Source organism: Ambystoma mexicanum, chromosome 11 (assembly GCF_040938575.1).
Source record: "Ambystoma mexicanum isolate Mex_15411 chromosome 11, UKY_AmexF1_1, whole genome shotgun sequence".
NCBI classification, from domain to species: Eukaryota; Metazoa; Chordata; class Amphibia; order Caudata; family Ambystomatidae; genus Ambystoma; species Ambystoma mexicanum.
Genome location: NC_090934.1, coordinates 1,439,489,891 through 1,439,509,075, shown reverse-complemented (window position 1 = coordinate 1,439,509,075; position 19,185 = coordinate 1,439,489,891). Strand labels below are relative to the sequence as shown.

Here is a 19,185-nt window from a genome sequence, read left to right as displayed (position 1 = left end):
CGTTAGTAAAATCAAGTCCAATGAGCATCTATTCAGGATTGCTTCCCACTTTCTGACAAAATCTTTGTTTTCTTTACATAATGTTGGGCGGAGTTGAATTCGTAGCCCTCTTGGTATCCTTTGGTTCTTGTAGTATCTTCCCAGAGTGATTGCATGCAATTTACGTTTGGTTTCCTTCCTGATCCGGTATTCTAATTGTTTGATCCTTTTGGAAGGATCCTGGTCGGTAGTTGTACCTTTGTTGAGTACGTTGTCACCAATTAATCCCAATATTTTGTTTGCTTCTTCTGTAGTGAAACGTAATGTTTCCGCTCTCTTGGTAGTGAGTGATTCAATGTCTTCAAAAGACATATTTTGGTATCATTTAAAAAAGGGTGTCAACGATAACTTCAATTTTGAATTGCTTGTGGTTACTATATGCTTTTATGCATTCAATTGGTGTGCCTCCACCTCAAAAGTGTTGAAGAACGAAACTGTATGAGAAAGGAGAGAGAGAGGTGGGCACCACCTTTACTTAAACATAAGGTAACTCAATGAATTCATAAGTAGTTATACTTCTGGAGCTGCCGGGCTATTGTAGGGTCCTCTGACACCAGGACCCTTTGTCCACACAATGTACAAAATTAAGTTGGATAAGATTATCCAGTAAAGTCTGGCGCTCGCAATGAGCTATGATTGTTCTTCTGTATGGTGCTTTAGACCGTGTTGCCTTTCGGGCTGTCATTTTCTGACTGTTGCCCACTGTTTTCAACGTTGGATGTTGTGCTGGTGGAATTCTTTCCTCCTTGTTAGGGGAGTCCCCCACTTCAAAAGTCGTGTGAACATTCAGGCCACCCATACCCAGTATTAGGGCCGAGATGTCACTCAGTGGGGAGGCCCCATCCCCGCCCAGCCGCAGCCGCGCCTCCGGGCCGCACTGCGGAGGAGAGACGCCCTGAGACAGGGACCGCTCTCCCCGCATTGCGGACAACGGAGCTGAGGGCGAGAGCAGAGATGACGGGCGGCCATGCTAGGAGGCAAGGTCGGCAATCTCAGGGTGAGAGTGGACAGCAGCGAGGATGCTCAAGGTGTGGGTCGCAGGGCACGCCTCCGAAAGAATCTGAGCCGGCACCGCGGACGCCGCCACGGGAGCCCCCACATCATCCAACGAGGTAAGATTGCTTGGCGCCATAGTTTCTCGGCATTGAGCCTTAAGGGTCATATGTGTCAGATCTGTTGGAAGATTACCTGATGTAGTCTCAGGCGGCATGTAAGTTGTTTCATCAGTCGCAGCAGCCGCACGTTGAAGTTGCTTTGTCTCCTCCAGCTTCTTCGGCTGTATGTTCAGGGCTGTTGGTGACTCTGGCGTCACCGACGGCGCTTCGTTTTCTGTGGAGCTTCCTGCCATTTCTACCATCCAGTGCGGGGAGCTGTACACTGGGACTTCAGACGATGTTGTTCTCCGCTCCACAGCGAAGGACAGGAGTTCGACTTCAGGCTCACTGACGTTGTCCATGTGCGGCTGTTGTGGGTTATGTTGTACTTGCAGATCTATGTGCAGTTCCCTAGTAAGGTGGTTTTGAGGAGCCACTTGAGAATCCGTAGGCAAGGACGTTGCTGGATGCCTGATCTCCTCCATGCTTTCGCAAGCAACGCCTGGTAGGCGAGCTCTCTTGCTTCTAGTGCTTCTTCCCTCGCCCTCCACGGCCCGGCGTCTCGCCGTCGCTGCCATAGACTGCAGAGACTGCTATGGCTCTGGGATGGCTCCGCTGCCTCTCCGCAGCCTGGATGGGGTTTAAGAACCTTCCCCTTTGGTAGACACGGTAAAAAGACTCAGTGCTAGGTCTCTGTAGAAGGAGTGGTAGCATTGACTGCAGAGACTGCTATGGCTCTGCGGCCTCGATGGGGGTTAAGAAACTTCCCCTTTGGTAGACACGGTAAAAAGACTCAGTGCTAGGTCTCTGTAGAAGGAGTGGTAGCGTTGACTGCAGAGACTGCTATGGCTCTGCGACGGCTCCGCGGCCTGGATGGGGGTTAAGAACCTTTCCCTTTGGTAGACACAGTAAAAAGACTCAGTGCTGGGTCTCTGTTGAAGGAGTGGTAGCGTTGACTGCAGAGACTGCTGAATGCCTGTGTTCCCAGTGTCGCTGCAGCTTCCTCCTTTTTAGAGTATTTCCTTTTTTGTAGCTTTGTGTACTTTTGCAGTTTACAAATATAGTTCTATATACTCTAAAATGGCTGTGCCACGAGAGTTTTGCCTGTCTTTTGTCCACCTTGTGTTGTGGCCACCTTCCTGCAGCCCAATTTTCCATATATGGGAAGTCCTTTCCTAGTGTAAACTTCAGCTTTTGCGGGCAAAGTGGTAGTCTGCGTGTGTGACTGGATGTTGGGGGCTGGCACTGTCTGGACCTAGCCCACATCTTTGCCAGGTATGTCGGTTTCAGGGCAGGTACAGTGGCAGGAGGCTGTCCAGGATTGGGCAGCTCCTGCTGGTTTGTCTGGTCCAGATCCTTGCCTTTGCGGGCTCGGGACAGCTCAAGCCTGGATTTTGTATAAAAGGACTCCTCCTTCAGCCATTCTTCAGATCAATCTTGGAGCAAAGACCCCAACGAAGTAGTGTTGCTTGCTGAAGACCAGAACTAATTGTTGGAAGATCGCCAGCAGCCCTTTCTTCACTCTCCTGATGAAGCCCTGTCTCCCTCCATATCAAGAAGACCTTGAGTCTTCGACCGCCTGACTGGTGGGTGTTCGTGAGAATTCTCATTTCGAATGGATTGTGTCCTCCCAACGTATTCCACATCTTTGACATGTAATGTCCAAGATGTGGAATATGCTGGAGGAACATCCAATCGAAAGAACGTTACCAGTTGGTAAGTAACTTGTTCTTCTGTGCTAATTACATTCATCCTTGGAGACCCCCAGCTCTTTGGCCGGACTTTTCAATTTTAACCCTGGAGTGTGTGGGACCTTTTTCTCACTCTCATTTGTTTTGTCCTAATTTGGATAATGTGTTTCCACTGTTTTTCTAGTCTGAAAAACACCATAGGCATCTACCTTTTGTATGGTGACACACAGCACTTTCAGTGTAGTGTCACAGAGAAATCCTTTAGATTTATCAAAAGGTTTAAATATCTTTTCTTGTGTGAACTACTGTTCCCAAGAATAGTAAAGTGAAATGCATCTTACTTATTTCTGTTTGTAGGTCCAGCACACACCATCTTATGTGAAGTGCTGGGGGGCAGGGGAGTTACATAGTAGCCCCTTATCCTACATCCTCATGTAAAAAAAATGTTGCCACCCTCGCTACTTTAAATGGCTGGTGGCAGTGGTTTAATTTTCCTACCATTGTGTTTTTCTAGCGCAGGCTGAAACCTCTGCTGCAGTATAGCACCCATGGGTGACCATTTCATCAAAATGGCCCTGGTCTTCCTTTTTCGCCATTTTCTGTTTGAGGTCTTTCTTGAGATTTGCTGTGTGTGTTGAGCCAGGTTTGAGCCCTTTGTTTATTTTGCCTTTGGTGGCATTCAGCCCTGAAACCCACCCCTGGCCGCAGTGTGTCTGGCAGATCAGGATGTGAGGGAGGTTCACAAAACTTCCCTGTCCTTTGTCTCTAGGAATGCCTGAATGCAACCAGTCCTGATTGGCTGGCTGTCCTTTAATGACAGACACCCTGCTTTGTGATGAACAACCTAGGCTGTACATGAATGGGAGAAACCTGCTTAAAAGGTGAGGGGTGTGGGACTAGAGGTGTTTTAGGCAAGATTCTATGTAGTAACCCGAGACTACAACAGCCTTGCCCTCTTGGCAATAGATACCCAACTATTGGTATAGGTCTGTACTACACAAGTTGGTAGAGTGACTGAGCAGCCTGACTTCTCTCGAGAGGGGTAATTGTGAGCTGTAGAGATGTAACATAGCAAAAACAAAGAGGTGATGGCTGGAAGGTTTAGAATTAATCTTAACCACAGGCAATGCTTGTGGTCTTGTGCAAAAGGGATGTGACCTAGCAGTTCGGGCTGGACTACCCCTTTGGGGGTGGGACCAAGCCTGATTGGCATATGGTTTTTCCCCTTTTGTAATGGCTTGGCAGGCGAAGAACGATGGTCTGGAGGGTTGCCAGAGCAATGCCAGAGGTCAAGATTTATTCTAAACCTTCCAGCCATCAACTCCTTTGTTTTGAGATGTAACATAGGCATTCACAGTGCCATGTATTCAAATAACACTTATACTCCAGGTTTCATATTAAAATAATAATTTATTAATTTAACAAATCTGTTTTAAAATGAGCCTTCTTTAAAAGGCGCAATATGCAACAATGAAATACACTTCAAAAATACACTCCTTCAGTGTCAGTTAAGTAAGTTGATAACCGATCTGAGAGAGAGTGAGAGTGAGTGAGAGAGAGTGAGAGAGAGTGAGTGAGAGTGAGAGAGAGTGAGAGCGAGTGAGAGCGAGAGAACCAACCACCACCCCACCCCCTCCAATAGCTAAGACACTGTGGACATTGATATATCACTTTACACTTGAATGAAATACTGGAGTTATGGAAAAAGGGAAAGGTTACGGATGGAAACACTGGTTAACAAGTTTCTCCAAACAGGTAAGAACTTTACAATCCCCTTTCCCAGCTATACAAGTAAGTTCTGTATGACTTTTGGAGGGACAGATAAACACAAAGTCAGAGGGCGAGAAGAGTCTGAAGGGAGCCAGGACAGCCAATGTCAATTGAGCAAAGTCTAGGGGATCTGACGCACTTGTTGAAGATAGCACACAAGTCTTGCACAATGTTAATGAGTTTTTTGTAGAAAAACAATTGCTGTGGGTCACAAGCTGGGAGGCTTGTGAAAAGCAAAGATCACCTGCAGGGGAATACAGATGCCACCAAGGTGATGAAGGGGGTGACTTACACATTACAGTGTACCGAGACCGTGACTCCCCCCTCACTCCCTTTATTCTGACAAGAGTCCTGTGCCTCCCATATCTATCATCACAGCGGCAAACAGAGTTTATCCCTGCAAAAGCAAATATGAATGAGGGGCCAACTATTCAGCATGTTCAGCACAACCAAGCGCACAAGGGGCGTCTACATCTCGAGGCCCCAGCTAGGCTTATACCCCTAAATCTACATCCATGCCCAGCCAAGCATGGTAGGTGGCAGGATACCAGGATTATCATACTGCAAAGAGTGCCGAAACCACTTTAAAGTCGACCAGAACCAAAGGAGACACTCTTTAACAAAAGCCTACACTGGCTGAGAACTATAGGGGATGCCCATTTTTGACCAAGGACCACATTGTCAACTGTGCCAGATTGTCCATTTGGGGGAAAGAGGATTCTGTTGAACTAAACCTTTGTGATAACGAAGTGTTCAGGAACATATTGAATGCCTACAAGTCTCGCACTCCACACCGGAATAGTGTAATTAAACTGGGTCTGCACTTTGTGGATCGCGAGATCTCAGACTCACTGTTGACAGGTGGAAATGCCATCCCCCTAGGGGGAAAAACAGTTAACAGGCTCTCCCGTAACCATCAATAATTATAATGGGATAGTCCCCCGAACTGGTGTGAACCATACTTCTTTAGGTTGACGACAACTGGGGTTTAATTTGGCATGACTTCGAATGGGGCTTCTTCTTGCCCACTGTTTCTCTCACTTCTGCTTCTTTGCCTGATGGCCTGCTGTGATGTAATCTGATTTTGTTGTCTCTTTTGTTTAGCTTTTGTATTAGGATGCACTTTGATGGTCATTTGTTGACCGAATAAAGTTTACTGACTGATTAACATTTCCTTTCTACTACAAGTACAACCTACAATGCTTCAATTACTGTTTTGTCTGATTTTAATTAAAATATAACACACACCTTTGTGCAGCTGTTGGAGCCTGTACAACACAGTATGCTGTTGAAGAGAATGGAGATCCGAATGTAGAATTCGACCCTGAAAAAGATGAGGGAGAGCCTCAATACCTTATCAAATGGAAAGGCTGGTCTTACATCCACAGTACGTGGGAAAGTGAGGAGTCACTGCAGCAGCAGAAAGTGAAAGGTCTGAAAAAATTGGAGAACTTTAAGAAGAAAGATGACGAAATACGCCAATGGTATGATTCACACAATTACAGAAATAATATTCTTTAAACTATTAACCACTTATGTGATATATTTAATTTACCCATGATGACAGCCAAGAAGCCCTTGATATAAGGTACTGCCTGTTTCAGCTACTTTTGCTTAAACCACAGGTATTTTAGCTTGGGTTTCTCTCTGGTGCATGAAATATCAGAGTACAGTCTTTTGCATCTTATAACCATTACAGTGTGAAAAACTGGCCTCACAGAAAACTGACCATAGGGAATACATTATTACCTGATTGACCAGGCACTCTACAAATGCAATCATTATGCAGCCCTTGAAGCCGATGTACTTATTTATTGTTCGCTTGTTCGGTGCTTATACAGCAAGTACATTCTGTTTCAAAGCACCCACAGGGCAACAGGGAGGGGACATGGGGAGGAGAAACATTACAATACATACAACATATGAAATGCAGTGGGGCGGGAGGGGGATGACTAACCTATTATGCCTTGTGAGTGTTCAGAATGTGCAAGTGCAGAAGGGTACTGAGGATGCAGAAGGGGAATGAGGGTAGGTGCTGGGGTGCTCGTGGATGAGTAACAGGTGACGTGCAATGTCTGGTAAGTGCGAGCCTCCAGAAGTGAGGGTGTGCCGAGGCAAGTGCTGAGGATAGACAGAAGCTGGGGTGATTGGGTGTTGGAGGTCAGGGCCCCAAGGATGCATAAGTGCCCTGGACACCGAACAAGCATCTGTGAGATTAGCAAGGAGAGAAGGGGGGACAGAGGAGGTTAAGAGGAAAGTCTTCAGCGAATGTGTGCCTGTAAGAGCTCAATTATGAATTGTAGGAGACCACATGGGTAGTCGCTTTTACTCCTACATCCTGTCCCCTTTTCTACATGCCTGTGAGATCCCATCCCAATGGGGCTGGGATCAGCGCACTTTGTGCAATAGAATTAAGTCAACCAAGTGTGCATGCATGCTTAACAAAATGATGTTGCATGGGATAAATCGTTAATCATTTCATACTGGAATTAATCAGTGTTTCTAAAAATACACAAGTGATTTATTATATATAGGAAAACTCTCGCCTCTAACAAAAATGTTCTACTCCAATACATATTCCAATACAATACATATCGCTTAATTTTCCTAAAACCAACAGTTAAATTCATGCAATACTCCATCCATTCAAACTCAGTCATCCATTCTTCAACTTAACAACAAATAGATGTTGGTAAATATTTATAAACAAGTAACTGTCCCTTCACTAGCAGCATCATATTGTAAACCGTTCAATACCATCAATAAATCAATTATTGACCTCAATGAGACAATATGAAAGAAATAGTTTTATTTTTTATTTTACCCAGTTTTCTTACTTATTGGTGCAGGACAATATCTGATCTACACAATTGCCAACTAGTAATGACTTGGCCTACTCCTTTGGCCACACAAATATTTTTCTGACTAGTTTCAACGACATTGGTTAGTCATATTTGGGTCTTCTTCAGGGCCTGTGTACTGTTAAAAAATCAAGGAACATAATATTACTAAAGACTCAGCCTCTTTGTGATAGACCTCATCTGTGTTCACGTTGATCTTCATGCCGGCCGTTCAGGTTGGAGCAAACACCAAGTGGCTACAAATCACCAGATGGGAATTGCTGCAGACTTAACACTTCAATGAAAGGATTCAATGCAATCAGAGAAGAGATGAGAGCCATACGCTTGATGAGTGTCAGGCAGAATTGCATGCAGTACCATCTGGGACCACCACATACAATTAGGACTACAGGTGTAAGCAAAAACCAACCTTTGGTATAAGTCTGTACTACACATTTTGTGGTAGCGAGCTGAGCAGTCAGGCTTATCTCAAGAGGGAATGTGAGCAGTACAAGAGGTTACACAGAGGTCTTACAATCACAGTGGTTCAAGTAGACACACTCGGTTTCTTGGTAAAACACAATCATTTAGAAAACATTCACTAGAAGGAGGCAACTTAATATTGTACACAAACACACTTCAATATCAAACCAATAAGTTTCTGAACAAATTACACTCCCTTGATATAGGACCAAAATGGCATTTCAGTTACTTTCAGTGGGAGTAAAAAGGCACAAGTTAGCAGAATAGATCACAAATACTTTCTTAGGCAGTGCAAATAGTTTTAGTTCACTAGAGGACTCGATTCAGTTCAATAGGCCTAGGACAAAATCAATGGACTAGTGTCTTGGATAGGAAAGAGCAGTTCTTGAAGTAAATGGTAAAGTCTTTGCAAAAGTTCTCAGAAGTAGTTTGTACGAAAAAGAATCATATGTTGGGTCACAAGCGGATTAGGCCATGAACTTTCACCGCGAAAGAGGCGCGCTCTCAATCGGGTTGGCACAGTACCTCAATATGGTTCCATGTGTTAATATCCCCGCAAAAATATGACGATACAAAAATATTGCCATATTTTTGCGCCGATATTGACCCATGGACCCTGCGGGGGACACCCCCGCATCCTCAAAAATATCGCATATGGCGAGACAAACTGCCATATGAATGGCGATATTTTTGGTGGGGATATTTTCTAGGGATACGCTTAATATGAAGCAAAGGATGCAGCTGAAGACGTTGGTTCCTCGCAGTCCATGCAGATCTCGCTGTTTCTGAGCCTCAGTCGTGGGAACGAGGGAGGACGTTGGGGGACTCCTGCACTGCACAGGATCGTCAGAAAACACGGACAAAATGGAGTCAGTTCAGTTTGAGTAGCTGTAATTCAAGCACACAAGCTGGTGTCCTTCCCCCTGGTTAATCCTAACCAGCTCCGAGAATGGTATCCAGGTGGCTTACGAGTTGATTGGTCCCACCAACTTAAAGGAAGAAGTCGGCCTTGAAGGGGCTTCTCTGTCGAGATGAACTTGGCAATTCGGACCCGCAGCATGACTTCACCGAGCAAACAAATGGTCCAGGAGTTGCAGCAGCTGCCCTCTTCCAGCTCATCTTCGGTTCTTTCGTTCCAGTGGTCGACTCTGCTTTCCAGTCCAAGATACTTGCCTTTTAAACAGTTTTCTCCCATTCATTCCAGCCTAGCTGCCACTCAGCCAGCAGGGTGGCTGTCCTTGCCGTCAGTCAGCCAGCCAATCACGTCAGAGTGCATTTGTGTCTCCTATGAGACTTAGCACATGGAGTTTTGGGCACCTCCCTCACTTCCTGCCCGCCTCAGACACTCAGACGCCAGAGGCAGTCATTTCGATAGAAAAGGGTAGCATTTGACTGCTACATGAGTTTCTAGACACAGGGGATGCTAGGTAGCCCCTCCAGCACTCTATTGTAAGATAGTGTGTGCTGGGTCTAGGAATGTAAAAGACTAGTAAAGTCAATTTAACCTTGCATTCGCTGGGAAACAGTAGTTTATCCCAGAGAAGGTATTTAAACCTCTGGGGAGTCTAAAAAGACATCCCTGTGTCACTGCACTGAGGGTGCTGTGTGACACAAATGAAAAGATGATTACTATGGAGTTGGTTAGACTCCATAACCAAAGAAAACACAAGAGTAAAACACATTTCAAAACACATGAGAGAGTGGGAAAAAGGGTCTCACTCTCTTAAAAAAATCAATTCCTCAAAATCCAGCAAAGTTGCTAGGGGTCTCTAAGGTGGAGGGAATTGGAACATTTCTGAGAATTCTCCCTAACATGCAGTACAAAAGTAAATGGCTTTCTGTTGACTATCTCTTGTCTTTTATATCGGAGCTTGCAGGCTCCGGCATCCACATCTTATCGTGCAGAACATATCTTTCATCCATTGCAGCTTATCTTTCAACAGATAATTGCTCTGAGGAATTCCGCTGTTTTAATGCCGGTCAGGCCTTCTCACCTGAAATGGCATCGAAGCATGGTCCTTATCGCTTTGTGTCAAAAGCCATTTGAACCAATGGCCACTACGGTGCTCAAGTTTCTCTCCTGGAAAGTGGCCTTCTTGATTGAAGTAACCTGTGCGAGAAGAATAAGCGAGCTTCAAGCTTACTGACGAACACCCGTTATTGACCTTTCACAAAGATACGGTTGTGCTTCACACTCATCCTTCTCACTTCAAAAAAGAATTCTAGAGATTCCCCATAAGTCTGTTTTATATCCCTACCGGTTTTCTTTCCGAACCCGGTTTCAGATGCGAAAAGGGTTCTACATAACCTAGATGGCAGAAGAGCTCTAAAATTTTACCTTGACAGAACAAGCGAACTTAGAGGCTCCTCACAACTCTCCGACTTTCGTGTACGCAAAGGGGAAACCGGCTAGCTCACACTGGATCGCTTCATGCATCTGAGACGTTTACACAATTCAAGACCTTTAGTCCCCAAGAGGCATTCATGCACATTTGGTCCGTGGCAAAGTGGCTGCTGTTGCCTTCCAGAAATATGTTCCTTGAGAGTACATAGCCAAGACTGCTACATGGGCTTCTCCCTCTGATTTCTGCAGACACTGTTGTCTTGACCTGAGCTTGGGGGCTGATGCCCAGTTCGACCAGGCAGTTCTTAAGAACCTGTCCAGTAAGGGAATTTCCATCCTCTTGTTTCTTTGGTCATTGCTTGGGAATTTCCCAAAAGGATGGAGGAAAGGGGACGGGATGTAGGAGTATAACAAAGGTACTCACCTTAGTGACTACCATAATTCCTAGTCCATAGTCCCCTTTCCTCCATACGCCCGCCCGCCGTCCCCTCTAAAAAAAAGTATCCTCTATTTTGCTAATGGTCTTTCGACTTTGGCAATAGAAAAGGACTGAAGGGTGATGCGCCAGGCGGAGCTCAGGAAGGGCGGGGCTACGGTCCCATGCAGTGGCCCCACGTAAAAATAAAAGCACTAGATGCTTCCAAAGTGCTCCGGTCCCATCCCGATGGACGGAATGTCACAAAAGTATGGAGAAAAGGGGACTATGGATTTAGGAGTAAGGTAGTCACTATGGTCAGTAACTTTGCTAGATTTTCATAGCAATGATAAATCTTGCTGACCTGTCTAAACCCGAGAACGTTTTTCTGGTGGATTATTTTTCCCTATACCTCAGTGAGAGGGAACCTTTTTCCACACTCACAGAATCTTTTATTCATTTTATGGGTGTTAGGCAAGATTGCATGCAGTATCCTTTCGGTGCACTACAGCAACCCTGACCTCCTGGCAATAGGAACCCAACCTTTGGTATAAGTCTGTACTATACAGGTTGGTAGCGTGTTGAGCAGCCAGGCTTATCTCAAGAGGGGTCAATGTGAGCTCTAGGGGAGTTACACAGAGATTCACAGTGACAAGTATTCAAATAAACTCTTACACACAAGGTTTCTTGATTTAACAATTATTCGTTTATTTAAGACAGTTTGAGTAAGCCTTCTTCAGAAGGGGCAATAGCATAGTAACACACAAATACACTGCAAAATACACACTCTAAGATTCTCTAAATCAGCAAATACCCCTTTGGGATGGCAGACACACTTCCTACACCCAGGTGACTTAAATAACTAGGACATTGTGGACATTAATATATCACCGTTGCATTTAGAGAAATACTGAGGAGTATGTCAAAGAAAAGGATTATTAGAATAAAGCAAGAGATCACACAAATATTCTGAAGCAGGTAAGTACTTTTGAAACCCCCCAATGCCAAGTTAGTTAACCCCTTCCTGGAAGGAAGACCAACCACAATGTCAGAGGGAAGAAGAGTCATTCAGGGAGCCAAGCTAGGCCAAAGTCAATTGGGCAAAAATCTAGGTGAGCTGAAGCACTTTTTGCAGGTAGGTAAAAGTCTTGCACAATGTTTTAGAAGTCTTTGTAGAAAAGAAGAAATTAAAGCAGGGCCACAAGCTGATTAGGCTTGTGAGGTAAAGCAGCTGATAGCAACTCTACAAAAGCAACCAAGACAAGTCTCAACTGAGAACAAGTGAGGTTACAAAACAAGAGGTAAGTTCTCTTAGACTGTACAATACCTTTGGTTAGAGGAAAAAGGGCTTTGGCTGGCTTTGGTTACTGAGCAGCTCTGCAGATCCTGTGTTCCTGGGCCTCAGTCTTGGGGACAAGAGGTAGGATGTCTGGAGGACTCCTGCACTGCAACGGGATGGTCGGTGACAGAAAAGGACCAACTTCTATTCAGTGGCACTTCGCGGTTCAGCTCCTCGCATCTAAGCTAATAGCAACACTGCGGACATTTGGCTGTCGAGTTGAGCTTTCCTTGCATTTGGGGTGCAGCACTCTGTTGAGGTGGCTCAGGCTCGGTTAGTACTGCTTCCTGGGAGTCCGGAGGATCTTCCTGGAGCTCTTGGCAACTTAAAAGCAACGCACACAAATTGGTGTTCCTCTACCTGGCTGTACGGTTTCCAGCAGCAACTTCAGTGGAAATTCAACCAGCTTCGAGAGGATGTCCAGGTGGCTTACTTTGGACTCGATTGGTCCCACCATCTCAAGGGGAGAAGTCATCCTTGCAGGGCTTCTCTAGTCGAAGCGAATTCTGAGCTTCAGCACTTCAGCAGGGCTTCACCGTTTAAACCAACGGTCCAGGAGTTGCAGCAGGCGTCACTCACTTCCAAGTTCTTCTTTTGATTCCTTCGTCCAGTGCTCGACTCTCCCTTCCAAGCCAACAAGCCTCGCCTTTTTATGCAGGTTTCTCCCATTCATTCCAGCCTAGCTATTAGTCACCCAGCAGGGTGGCTGTCCTGGCCGGACAGCGAGCCGGCCAATCAACTAGGAGTGCATTCCTGTCTCCTAGCAGACTAAGCACAGGGAGTTTCGGGCACCTCCCTCACTTCTTGCCTGTTAGGGAGAATTCTCTGTTAAGGCTAATTTCCCAAACCTAGTGAGTCCCCCAGCAGCTTTATTGGATTTTTGGGGTTTATTTTTTTCTCCTGCTAAGAGTGAGACTCTTTTTCTCCCACTCTTTGACTATGTAATGTGTTTCATGGTCTATGGCATGGGTGCACAACATACGGCCCGCGGGCCAATTGCGGCCCGCCATGCCCTTTTGACCGGCCCGCGAGGCACAAAGACTTTCCTAATGGAGGGCAGCCCGCGGCCGCCCTCCATTAGGAAAGTCTTTGTTGTCTTCCGGGCCGGTGAAAACACTGGCCCTCATTGGCTCAGCACACACACACATCACGTCGCTCCTACGAGCCACGTAATGCGTGTGTGCTGCACCAATGGAGGGCCAGCACTACGGCTGGCGTGGTCCATAAGGCTTGATGCCGGAAGGCATTTCAGCCTTGGACCACGCCAGTCGTAGTGCGATTCCAGCGTTCCAGCTTACCTGCCTGCCTTCCAGCACGTCTCCGGTAAGTGGTCTGTTTGTGTTTGTGTGTTGGGTTTGTTTTGCTTTATGTTTGTGTGTGTATGTTGCGGGGGGGTGTGTGTCGGATGTGTATGAATGTTTGTATTTGAATGTATTTTGTGTGTATGTTGAGATGCGGGGTTGGGGGGGCGTGTCGGATGTGTATGAATGTTTGTGTTTGAATGTATTTTGTGTGTATGTTGAGATGCGGGGATGGGGGGGTGTGTCGGATGTGTATGAATGTTTGTATTTGAATGTATTTTGTGTGTATGTTGAGATGCGGGGGGTGTCGGATGTGTATGAATGTATTTGAATGTATTTTGTGTGTATGTTGAGATGTGGGGAGGTGTGTGAATGTTTGTATTTGAATGTATTTTGTGTGTATGTTGAGATGCGGGGGTGGGGGGTGTCGGATGTGTGTTGGTTGTGTATGAATGTTTTGATTTGAATGTTTTTGTGTGCTGAGTTGGGGGTGGGGGTTTGGGTCTGTATGGGTGCTTGTTTAAGAGTTTGCTGATTTGGGGGGGTGGGGGATGCGTGTCTGTATGGGTGCATGTTTGTGTGTGTGCTGAGTTGGGGGGGTGGGGCGGTTCGGGTCTGTATGGGTGCATGCTTGTGTGTGTGTGCTGAGTTGGGGGTGGGGGTTTGGAGTTGGGGGGTTGGGGGGTTCGGGTCTGTATGGGTGCATGTTTGTGTGTGTGCTGATTTGGGGGGTGGGGGGTTCGGGTCTGTATGGGTGCATGTTTGTGTGTGTGCTGAGTTGGGGGATGTGGGGTTCGGGTCTGTATGGGTGCATGTTTGTGTGTGTGCTGAGTTGGGGGGTGTGGGGTTCGGGTCTGTATGGGTGCATGTTTGTGTGCTGAGTTGGGGGGTTCGGGTCTGTATGGGTGCATGTTTGTGTGTGTGCTGAGTTGGGGGTGGGGGTTCGGGTCTGTATTGGTGCATGTTTGTGTGTGTGCTAAGTTGGGGGGTTTGGTTGGGGGTGAGGGGGCCATGGGGCATAGTGTTTGGTTGGGGGTGAGGAAGCCATGGGGCATAGTGTTTGGTTGGGGGTGAGGGGGTGAGGGGGCCATGGGGCATAGTGTTTGGTTGGGGTGAGGGGGCCATGGGGCATAGTGTTTGGTTGGGGGTGAGGGACATGGGGCATAATGTTTGGTTGGGGGTGAGGGGGCCATGGGGCATAGTGTTTGGTTGGGGGTGAGGGACATGGGGCATAATGTTTGGTTGGGGGTGAGGGGGCCATGGGGCATAGTGTTTGGTTGGGGGTGAGGGACATGGGGCATAGTGTTTGTTTGGGGGCGAGGGACATGGGGCATAGTGTTTGGTTGGGGGTGAGGGGGCCATGGGGCATAATGTTTGGTTGGGGTGAGGGGGCCATGGGGCATAATTTTTGGTTGGGGTGAGGGACATGGGGCATAGTGTTTGGTTTGGGGTGAGGGACATGGGGCATAGTGTTTGGTTGGGGGTGAGGGGGCCATGGGGCATAGTGTTTGGTTGGGGTGAGGGGGCCATGGGGCATAGTGTTTGGTTGGGGGTGAGGGACATGGGGCATAGTGTTTGGTTAGGGATGAGGGGGGCCATGGGGCATAATGTTTGGTTGGGGGTGAGGGGGCCATGGGGCATAGTGTTTGGTTGGGGGTGGAGGGGGACCATGGGGCATAGTGTTTGGTTGGGGGTGAGGGACATGGGGCATAGTGTTTGGTTGGGGGTGAGGGACATGGGGCATAGTGTTTGGTTGGGGGTGAGGGGGCCATGGGGCATAGTGTTTGGTTGGGGGTGAGGGACATGGGGCATAGTGTTTGGTTAGGGGTGAGGGGGGCCATGGGGCATAATGTTTGGTTGGGGGCGAGGGACATGGGGCATAGTGTTTGGTTGGGGGTGAGGGGGCCATGGGGCATAATGTTTGGTTGGGGGTGAGGGGGCCATGGGGCATAATGTTTGGTTGGGGTGAGGGGGGCCATGGGGCATAGTGTTTGGTTGGGGGTGAGGGGGACCATGGGGCATAGTGTTTGGTTGGGGGTGAGGGACATGGGGCATAGTGTTTGGTTGGGGGTGAGGGACATGGGGCATAGTGTTTGGTTGGGGGTGAGGGGGCCATGGGGCATAGTGTTTGGTTGGGGGTGAGGGGGCCATGGGGCATAGTGTTTGGTTGGGGGTGAGGGACATGGGGCATAGTGTTTGGTTGGGGGCGAGGGACATGGGGCATAGTGTTTGGTTGGGGGTGAGGGGGCCATGGGGCATAATGTTTGGTTGGGGGTGAGGGGGCCATGGGGCATAATGTTTGGTTGGGGTGAGGGACATGGGGCATAGTGTTTGGTTGGGGGTGAGGGGACCATGGGGCATAGTGTTTGGTTGGGGGTGAGGGGGCCATGGGGCATAGTGTATCTAGGGTCAATAAAATATATATAAGTTAATTAAACAGGCGAGATACAATAACTAAATAGAAATAAATTATAACAATGGAAAATGTGTAGTACAAAATGTAAGTTTGAAATGCAAATAAAAATCGTTACCCCTCAAAACATTCTTTTTCCATGTGTTTAGTACAAATTGGGGGTTTAAAAAGCCTCCTGCCCCGCCTACCGCCCCGCCCACATTTACTTTTCGGCCCACTATAGCCCTCATGTAAGGTACTTTCGGCCCTCTGTCAAAATCAGTTGTGCACCCCTGATATATGGGGTCTTACTCCATAGGGCTTCATGTGTTTTTGGTATGTGTGTTACACAGCACCCTCAGTGCAGTAACACAGGGGTGTCATAGTGACCCCCTAACATAGACTCCATACCCTGGGATGGCACTGTCCCGTCCCCCCTTGTCGAGTTTCTGGCTGGTGGCAGTGGATACCACGGGAAATATTCTACCGGAATATTTCCTATGGGATTTTCCCATTCATTTTAAACACACCACTTTTTGGTGCAATGTTAAAGATACCGCTGGGTTATTTATTTAAAATGTATTCCTCGGTTGGGTCTTTTTGCCAGGACTCTGTTTTAAAATGGCATTTGTGTTCGCCTCTGAAACTCTAACCCAAGTCGAGCCCTTTGTTCCACTTTTTGGCGGGCTTCTCCACAGAAGACCTCCAAATGGTGCCACTCTGTCTGGGGTCAACATGATGTGTGGGAGAGGGATTAGGCACCCTGGACTGAGTTGCCTTGGCAACTCAAGTCGCACTCTTGTGTGATTGGCCCAGTGTTGAGCCGCCCGGCTCACCACTTAGCATGTTTGAGTGACAGCTAGGCTGATGAATGGGGGTTTTGCTGCATAAAAGCAGGGCTTTGGGGACTGGAACTTCAGAAGTCGCCACAGGACCTAAAGAATCCGAAGAGGGGAGAAGCTGAGCCATCTACAACGATGACACCACCGGTGGAGCCCTGCTGTACAAACTCACCACTTCCCCGACAACAGAGGAGATCTTCTTCCAGGAGAGTGTTCTTCCCTTTGAGCCGGTGGGACCAACCAGTTTGCCTTTTTCACCTTCCTGGATCGTCTCGTGGTTGAATCACCCGGGCCAAGCACCCCGGCGGCCGGATAGCCACGCTTCACCACTACAGCGAATAAAAGGGTCGTACCTTTTAATCGGGAAACTCTGCGGCTGGTTTCTTCCCTGTCAGTGCAACGATCTCCAACTTCCCTCCACGTCGAGATCATCTCTTCCCCTGGAAGAAGCCCCGACTTGCACCCGCTGCCAGGAACAACTGCCGCGCTGGAGCTTTCTCACCATTTCAGGTACTGTGTCCCGCCTGGTCTCCCTTGCAACCGATTGTCCAAGGTGTCCCGTAAATCCTTGACTCTCTATCCTGGGGTGACCTCGGACCTGCTAACTTGATCTGAACTGATCCAACCTCTTTTGACTTTTCTGCAAAGACTTTGAGTGCATTTCCACTGTGTGATCTTGGGCACATCCCGCCTTGCTCTCTCCAAGAGTGGGCCTGGCCTATGAACTTTTTGCTCTACAGTAGACCCTGCCTTTCTTGACTTGCTGTGGTTTCTTAAAAGTGTTGGTACTGTGTTATTTTCATATTCTGCCTTTTCTCTCCCTTTTTAAACAAATTATTGGAGTGCCATCTACGGATACGCGCTCACCTCGGTTTTGCTAAATAAGTGATGTCCTAATCTAGACTTGTCAACTAGGGAGGCGTATATACATATAGTGACTGTTTGAACTTGCTTGACATATTAGTGCCAGTGTATTTTTACAATTGTGTTTTTAAATAAATAATTATATACTTTTATACCAAATCTCTGGTCAGTGTTTTCTTGTGCTACTGTATTTTTAGCCCTATTGTGTATACTCTATATACTGCCTAACTCTTCTTGAGAGAAGACTGACTGCTCAGCCACAGCTACCAGGTAAATCTGGGTGGTACAGACTGCTACCAATTGGGTTTACTGCTTACTCCTGTGGTCTTAAACTGTTTGCAGTGGTCCCTAAGGGAACTGCACAGGTTTCTGCCTAACATTGTCCCCGGTCAGACATCCTGAGCCAGAGGCAGGTTTCACTTGTGAATCCCGCCAAAGACAAAACGAACAAAGGGACCAAACTTGGTTTGACGCACAGAGTAAATCCAAGAAGGACCTTTCCACAAAGAAATGGGGGGAAAAAAGACCTGGGCCATTCTGACGCATCCCGCAGTAAAAGCGCACCACGGTAGTTAAAAGTAAACCACTGCCACCAGCCATTCATTGAGGAAAGGGTAACATGAAAATGTTACATGAGAAACTAGACAAAAGGGATACTAAGTAACCCCTCCAGCACCGTATTGTAAGATCGGGAGTGCTGGGTCTAGAAAGTTACAAATGTAAGTAAAGTCAATTTCACTTTACTGCTCTTGGAAACAGTAGTTTATCCACGAGAAGGTATTTAAACCTTGGGAAATCTAAAAGACTTCCCTGTGCCACTGCACTGAAGATGCTGTGTGATACAATGTAAAAGGTGCTGGAGGTCTCATTAGGAGAGAGGGGATGAAGCATAAAAAGTATACATCTTCCTAACAATTATATCCTGTTATGTTGATGTTTACTTTTTTTTTCAATCAATGCTTTCTTTGCATGAGAGATGCACCATACAGCTCTTGATCTCACCATCTCTTTTTCTATGCAGGCTATCAAAGGTAACTCCAGAAGATGTCGAGTATTACAACTGCCAGCAAGAGCTGGCTGAAGAGCTAAACAAGCAGTATCACATAGTGGAAAGGGTGATAGGTAAGTGGTGGCACTGAAATGATTTTATCTTTTCAAAATGCTTAATAAATTATAAATATTTCTTGGGCCAACCTAAAACATGCATCATTACATTTTAGCTTCAATGGCCGCAACTGCACCAAGTTTCACAAGATTTGCTTGTGAGGGATTTATGATGCCCCAGGGTTATCCTATAAGCAATCTGACTGTGAATGAATGTAAAATTATTCTGTCAAGTTTTATGAGCCATCCCCCTTGATTGCTGAGGAATGGCACATACGACCGACGTGTGTGATAAGAAGATTAGGTCGTTCTCACAGTACAAGAAAAACTGCACAGATTAATTTTATTCACAAAGTTTGCATTTCTTACGAGGCATATATTCCCTGGTAGTTCATTTATTTTTTTGTCCGCAGTGTTCTGTTGAAATATTTTCTCTTGAATTCATTCCTTGGCTTCCATAACAAGGTAAGTAATCATATTTGCAAAGAGGCATTGTTGTATATTCCACTTCTCCTAAATTGTATCTCTCCTAGATGCATATGTTTCGAGAAGGTCCCCTCATCTAGATGGAAATTCTTGCGAACAGTAATTCAATAGCAACTACAATCTGTAGAATATAATATGGTTTGAAGGACTTTCCTAGACCCAAAGTTTAGGGTTCAGGAAG

At 46.7% G+C, this 19,185-nt stretch overlaps 1 protein-coding gene across 4 annotated transcripts in view; it reads left to right on the top strand.

Moving 5' to 3' along the window:
* CHD2 (chromodomain helicase DNA binding protein 2) overlaps positions 1-19,185 on the top strand; it is a 1,289,637-nt gene that overhangs the window by 298,785 nt on the left and 971,667 nt on the right. For all 4 annotated transcript variants that reach the window (XM_069625070.1, XM_069625072.1, XM_069625071.1 and 1 more), the window contains 2 exons: positions 5,853-6,078; positions 18,436-18,536. In XM_069625070.1, the coding sequence (XP_069481171.1) occupies positions 5,853-6,078; positions 18,436-18,536 (327 nt within the window). The remainder of the gene's footprint in view (positions 1-5,852; positions 6,079-18,435; positions 18,537-19,185) is intronic.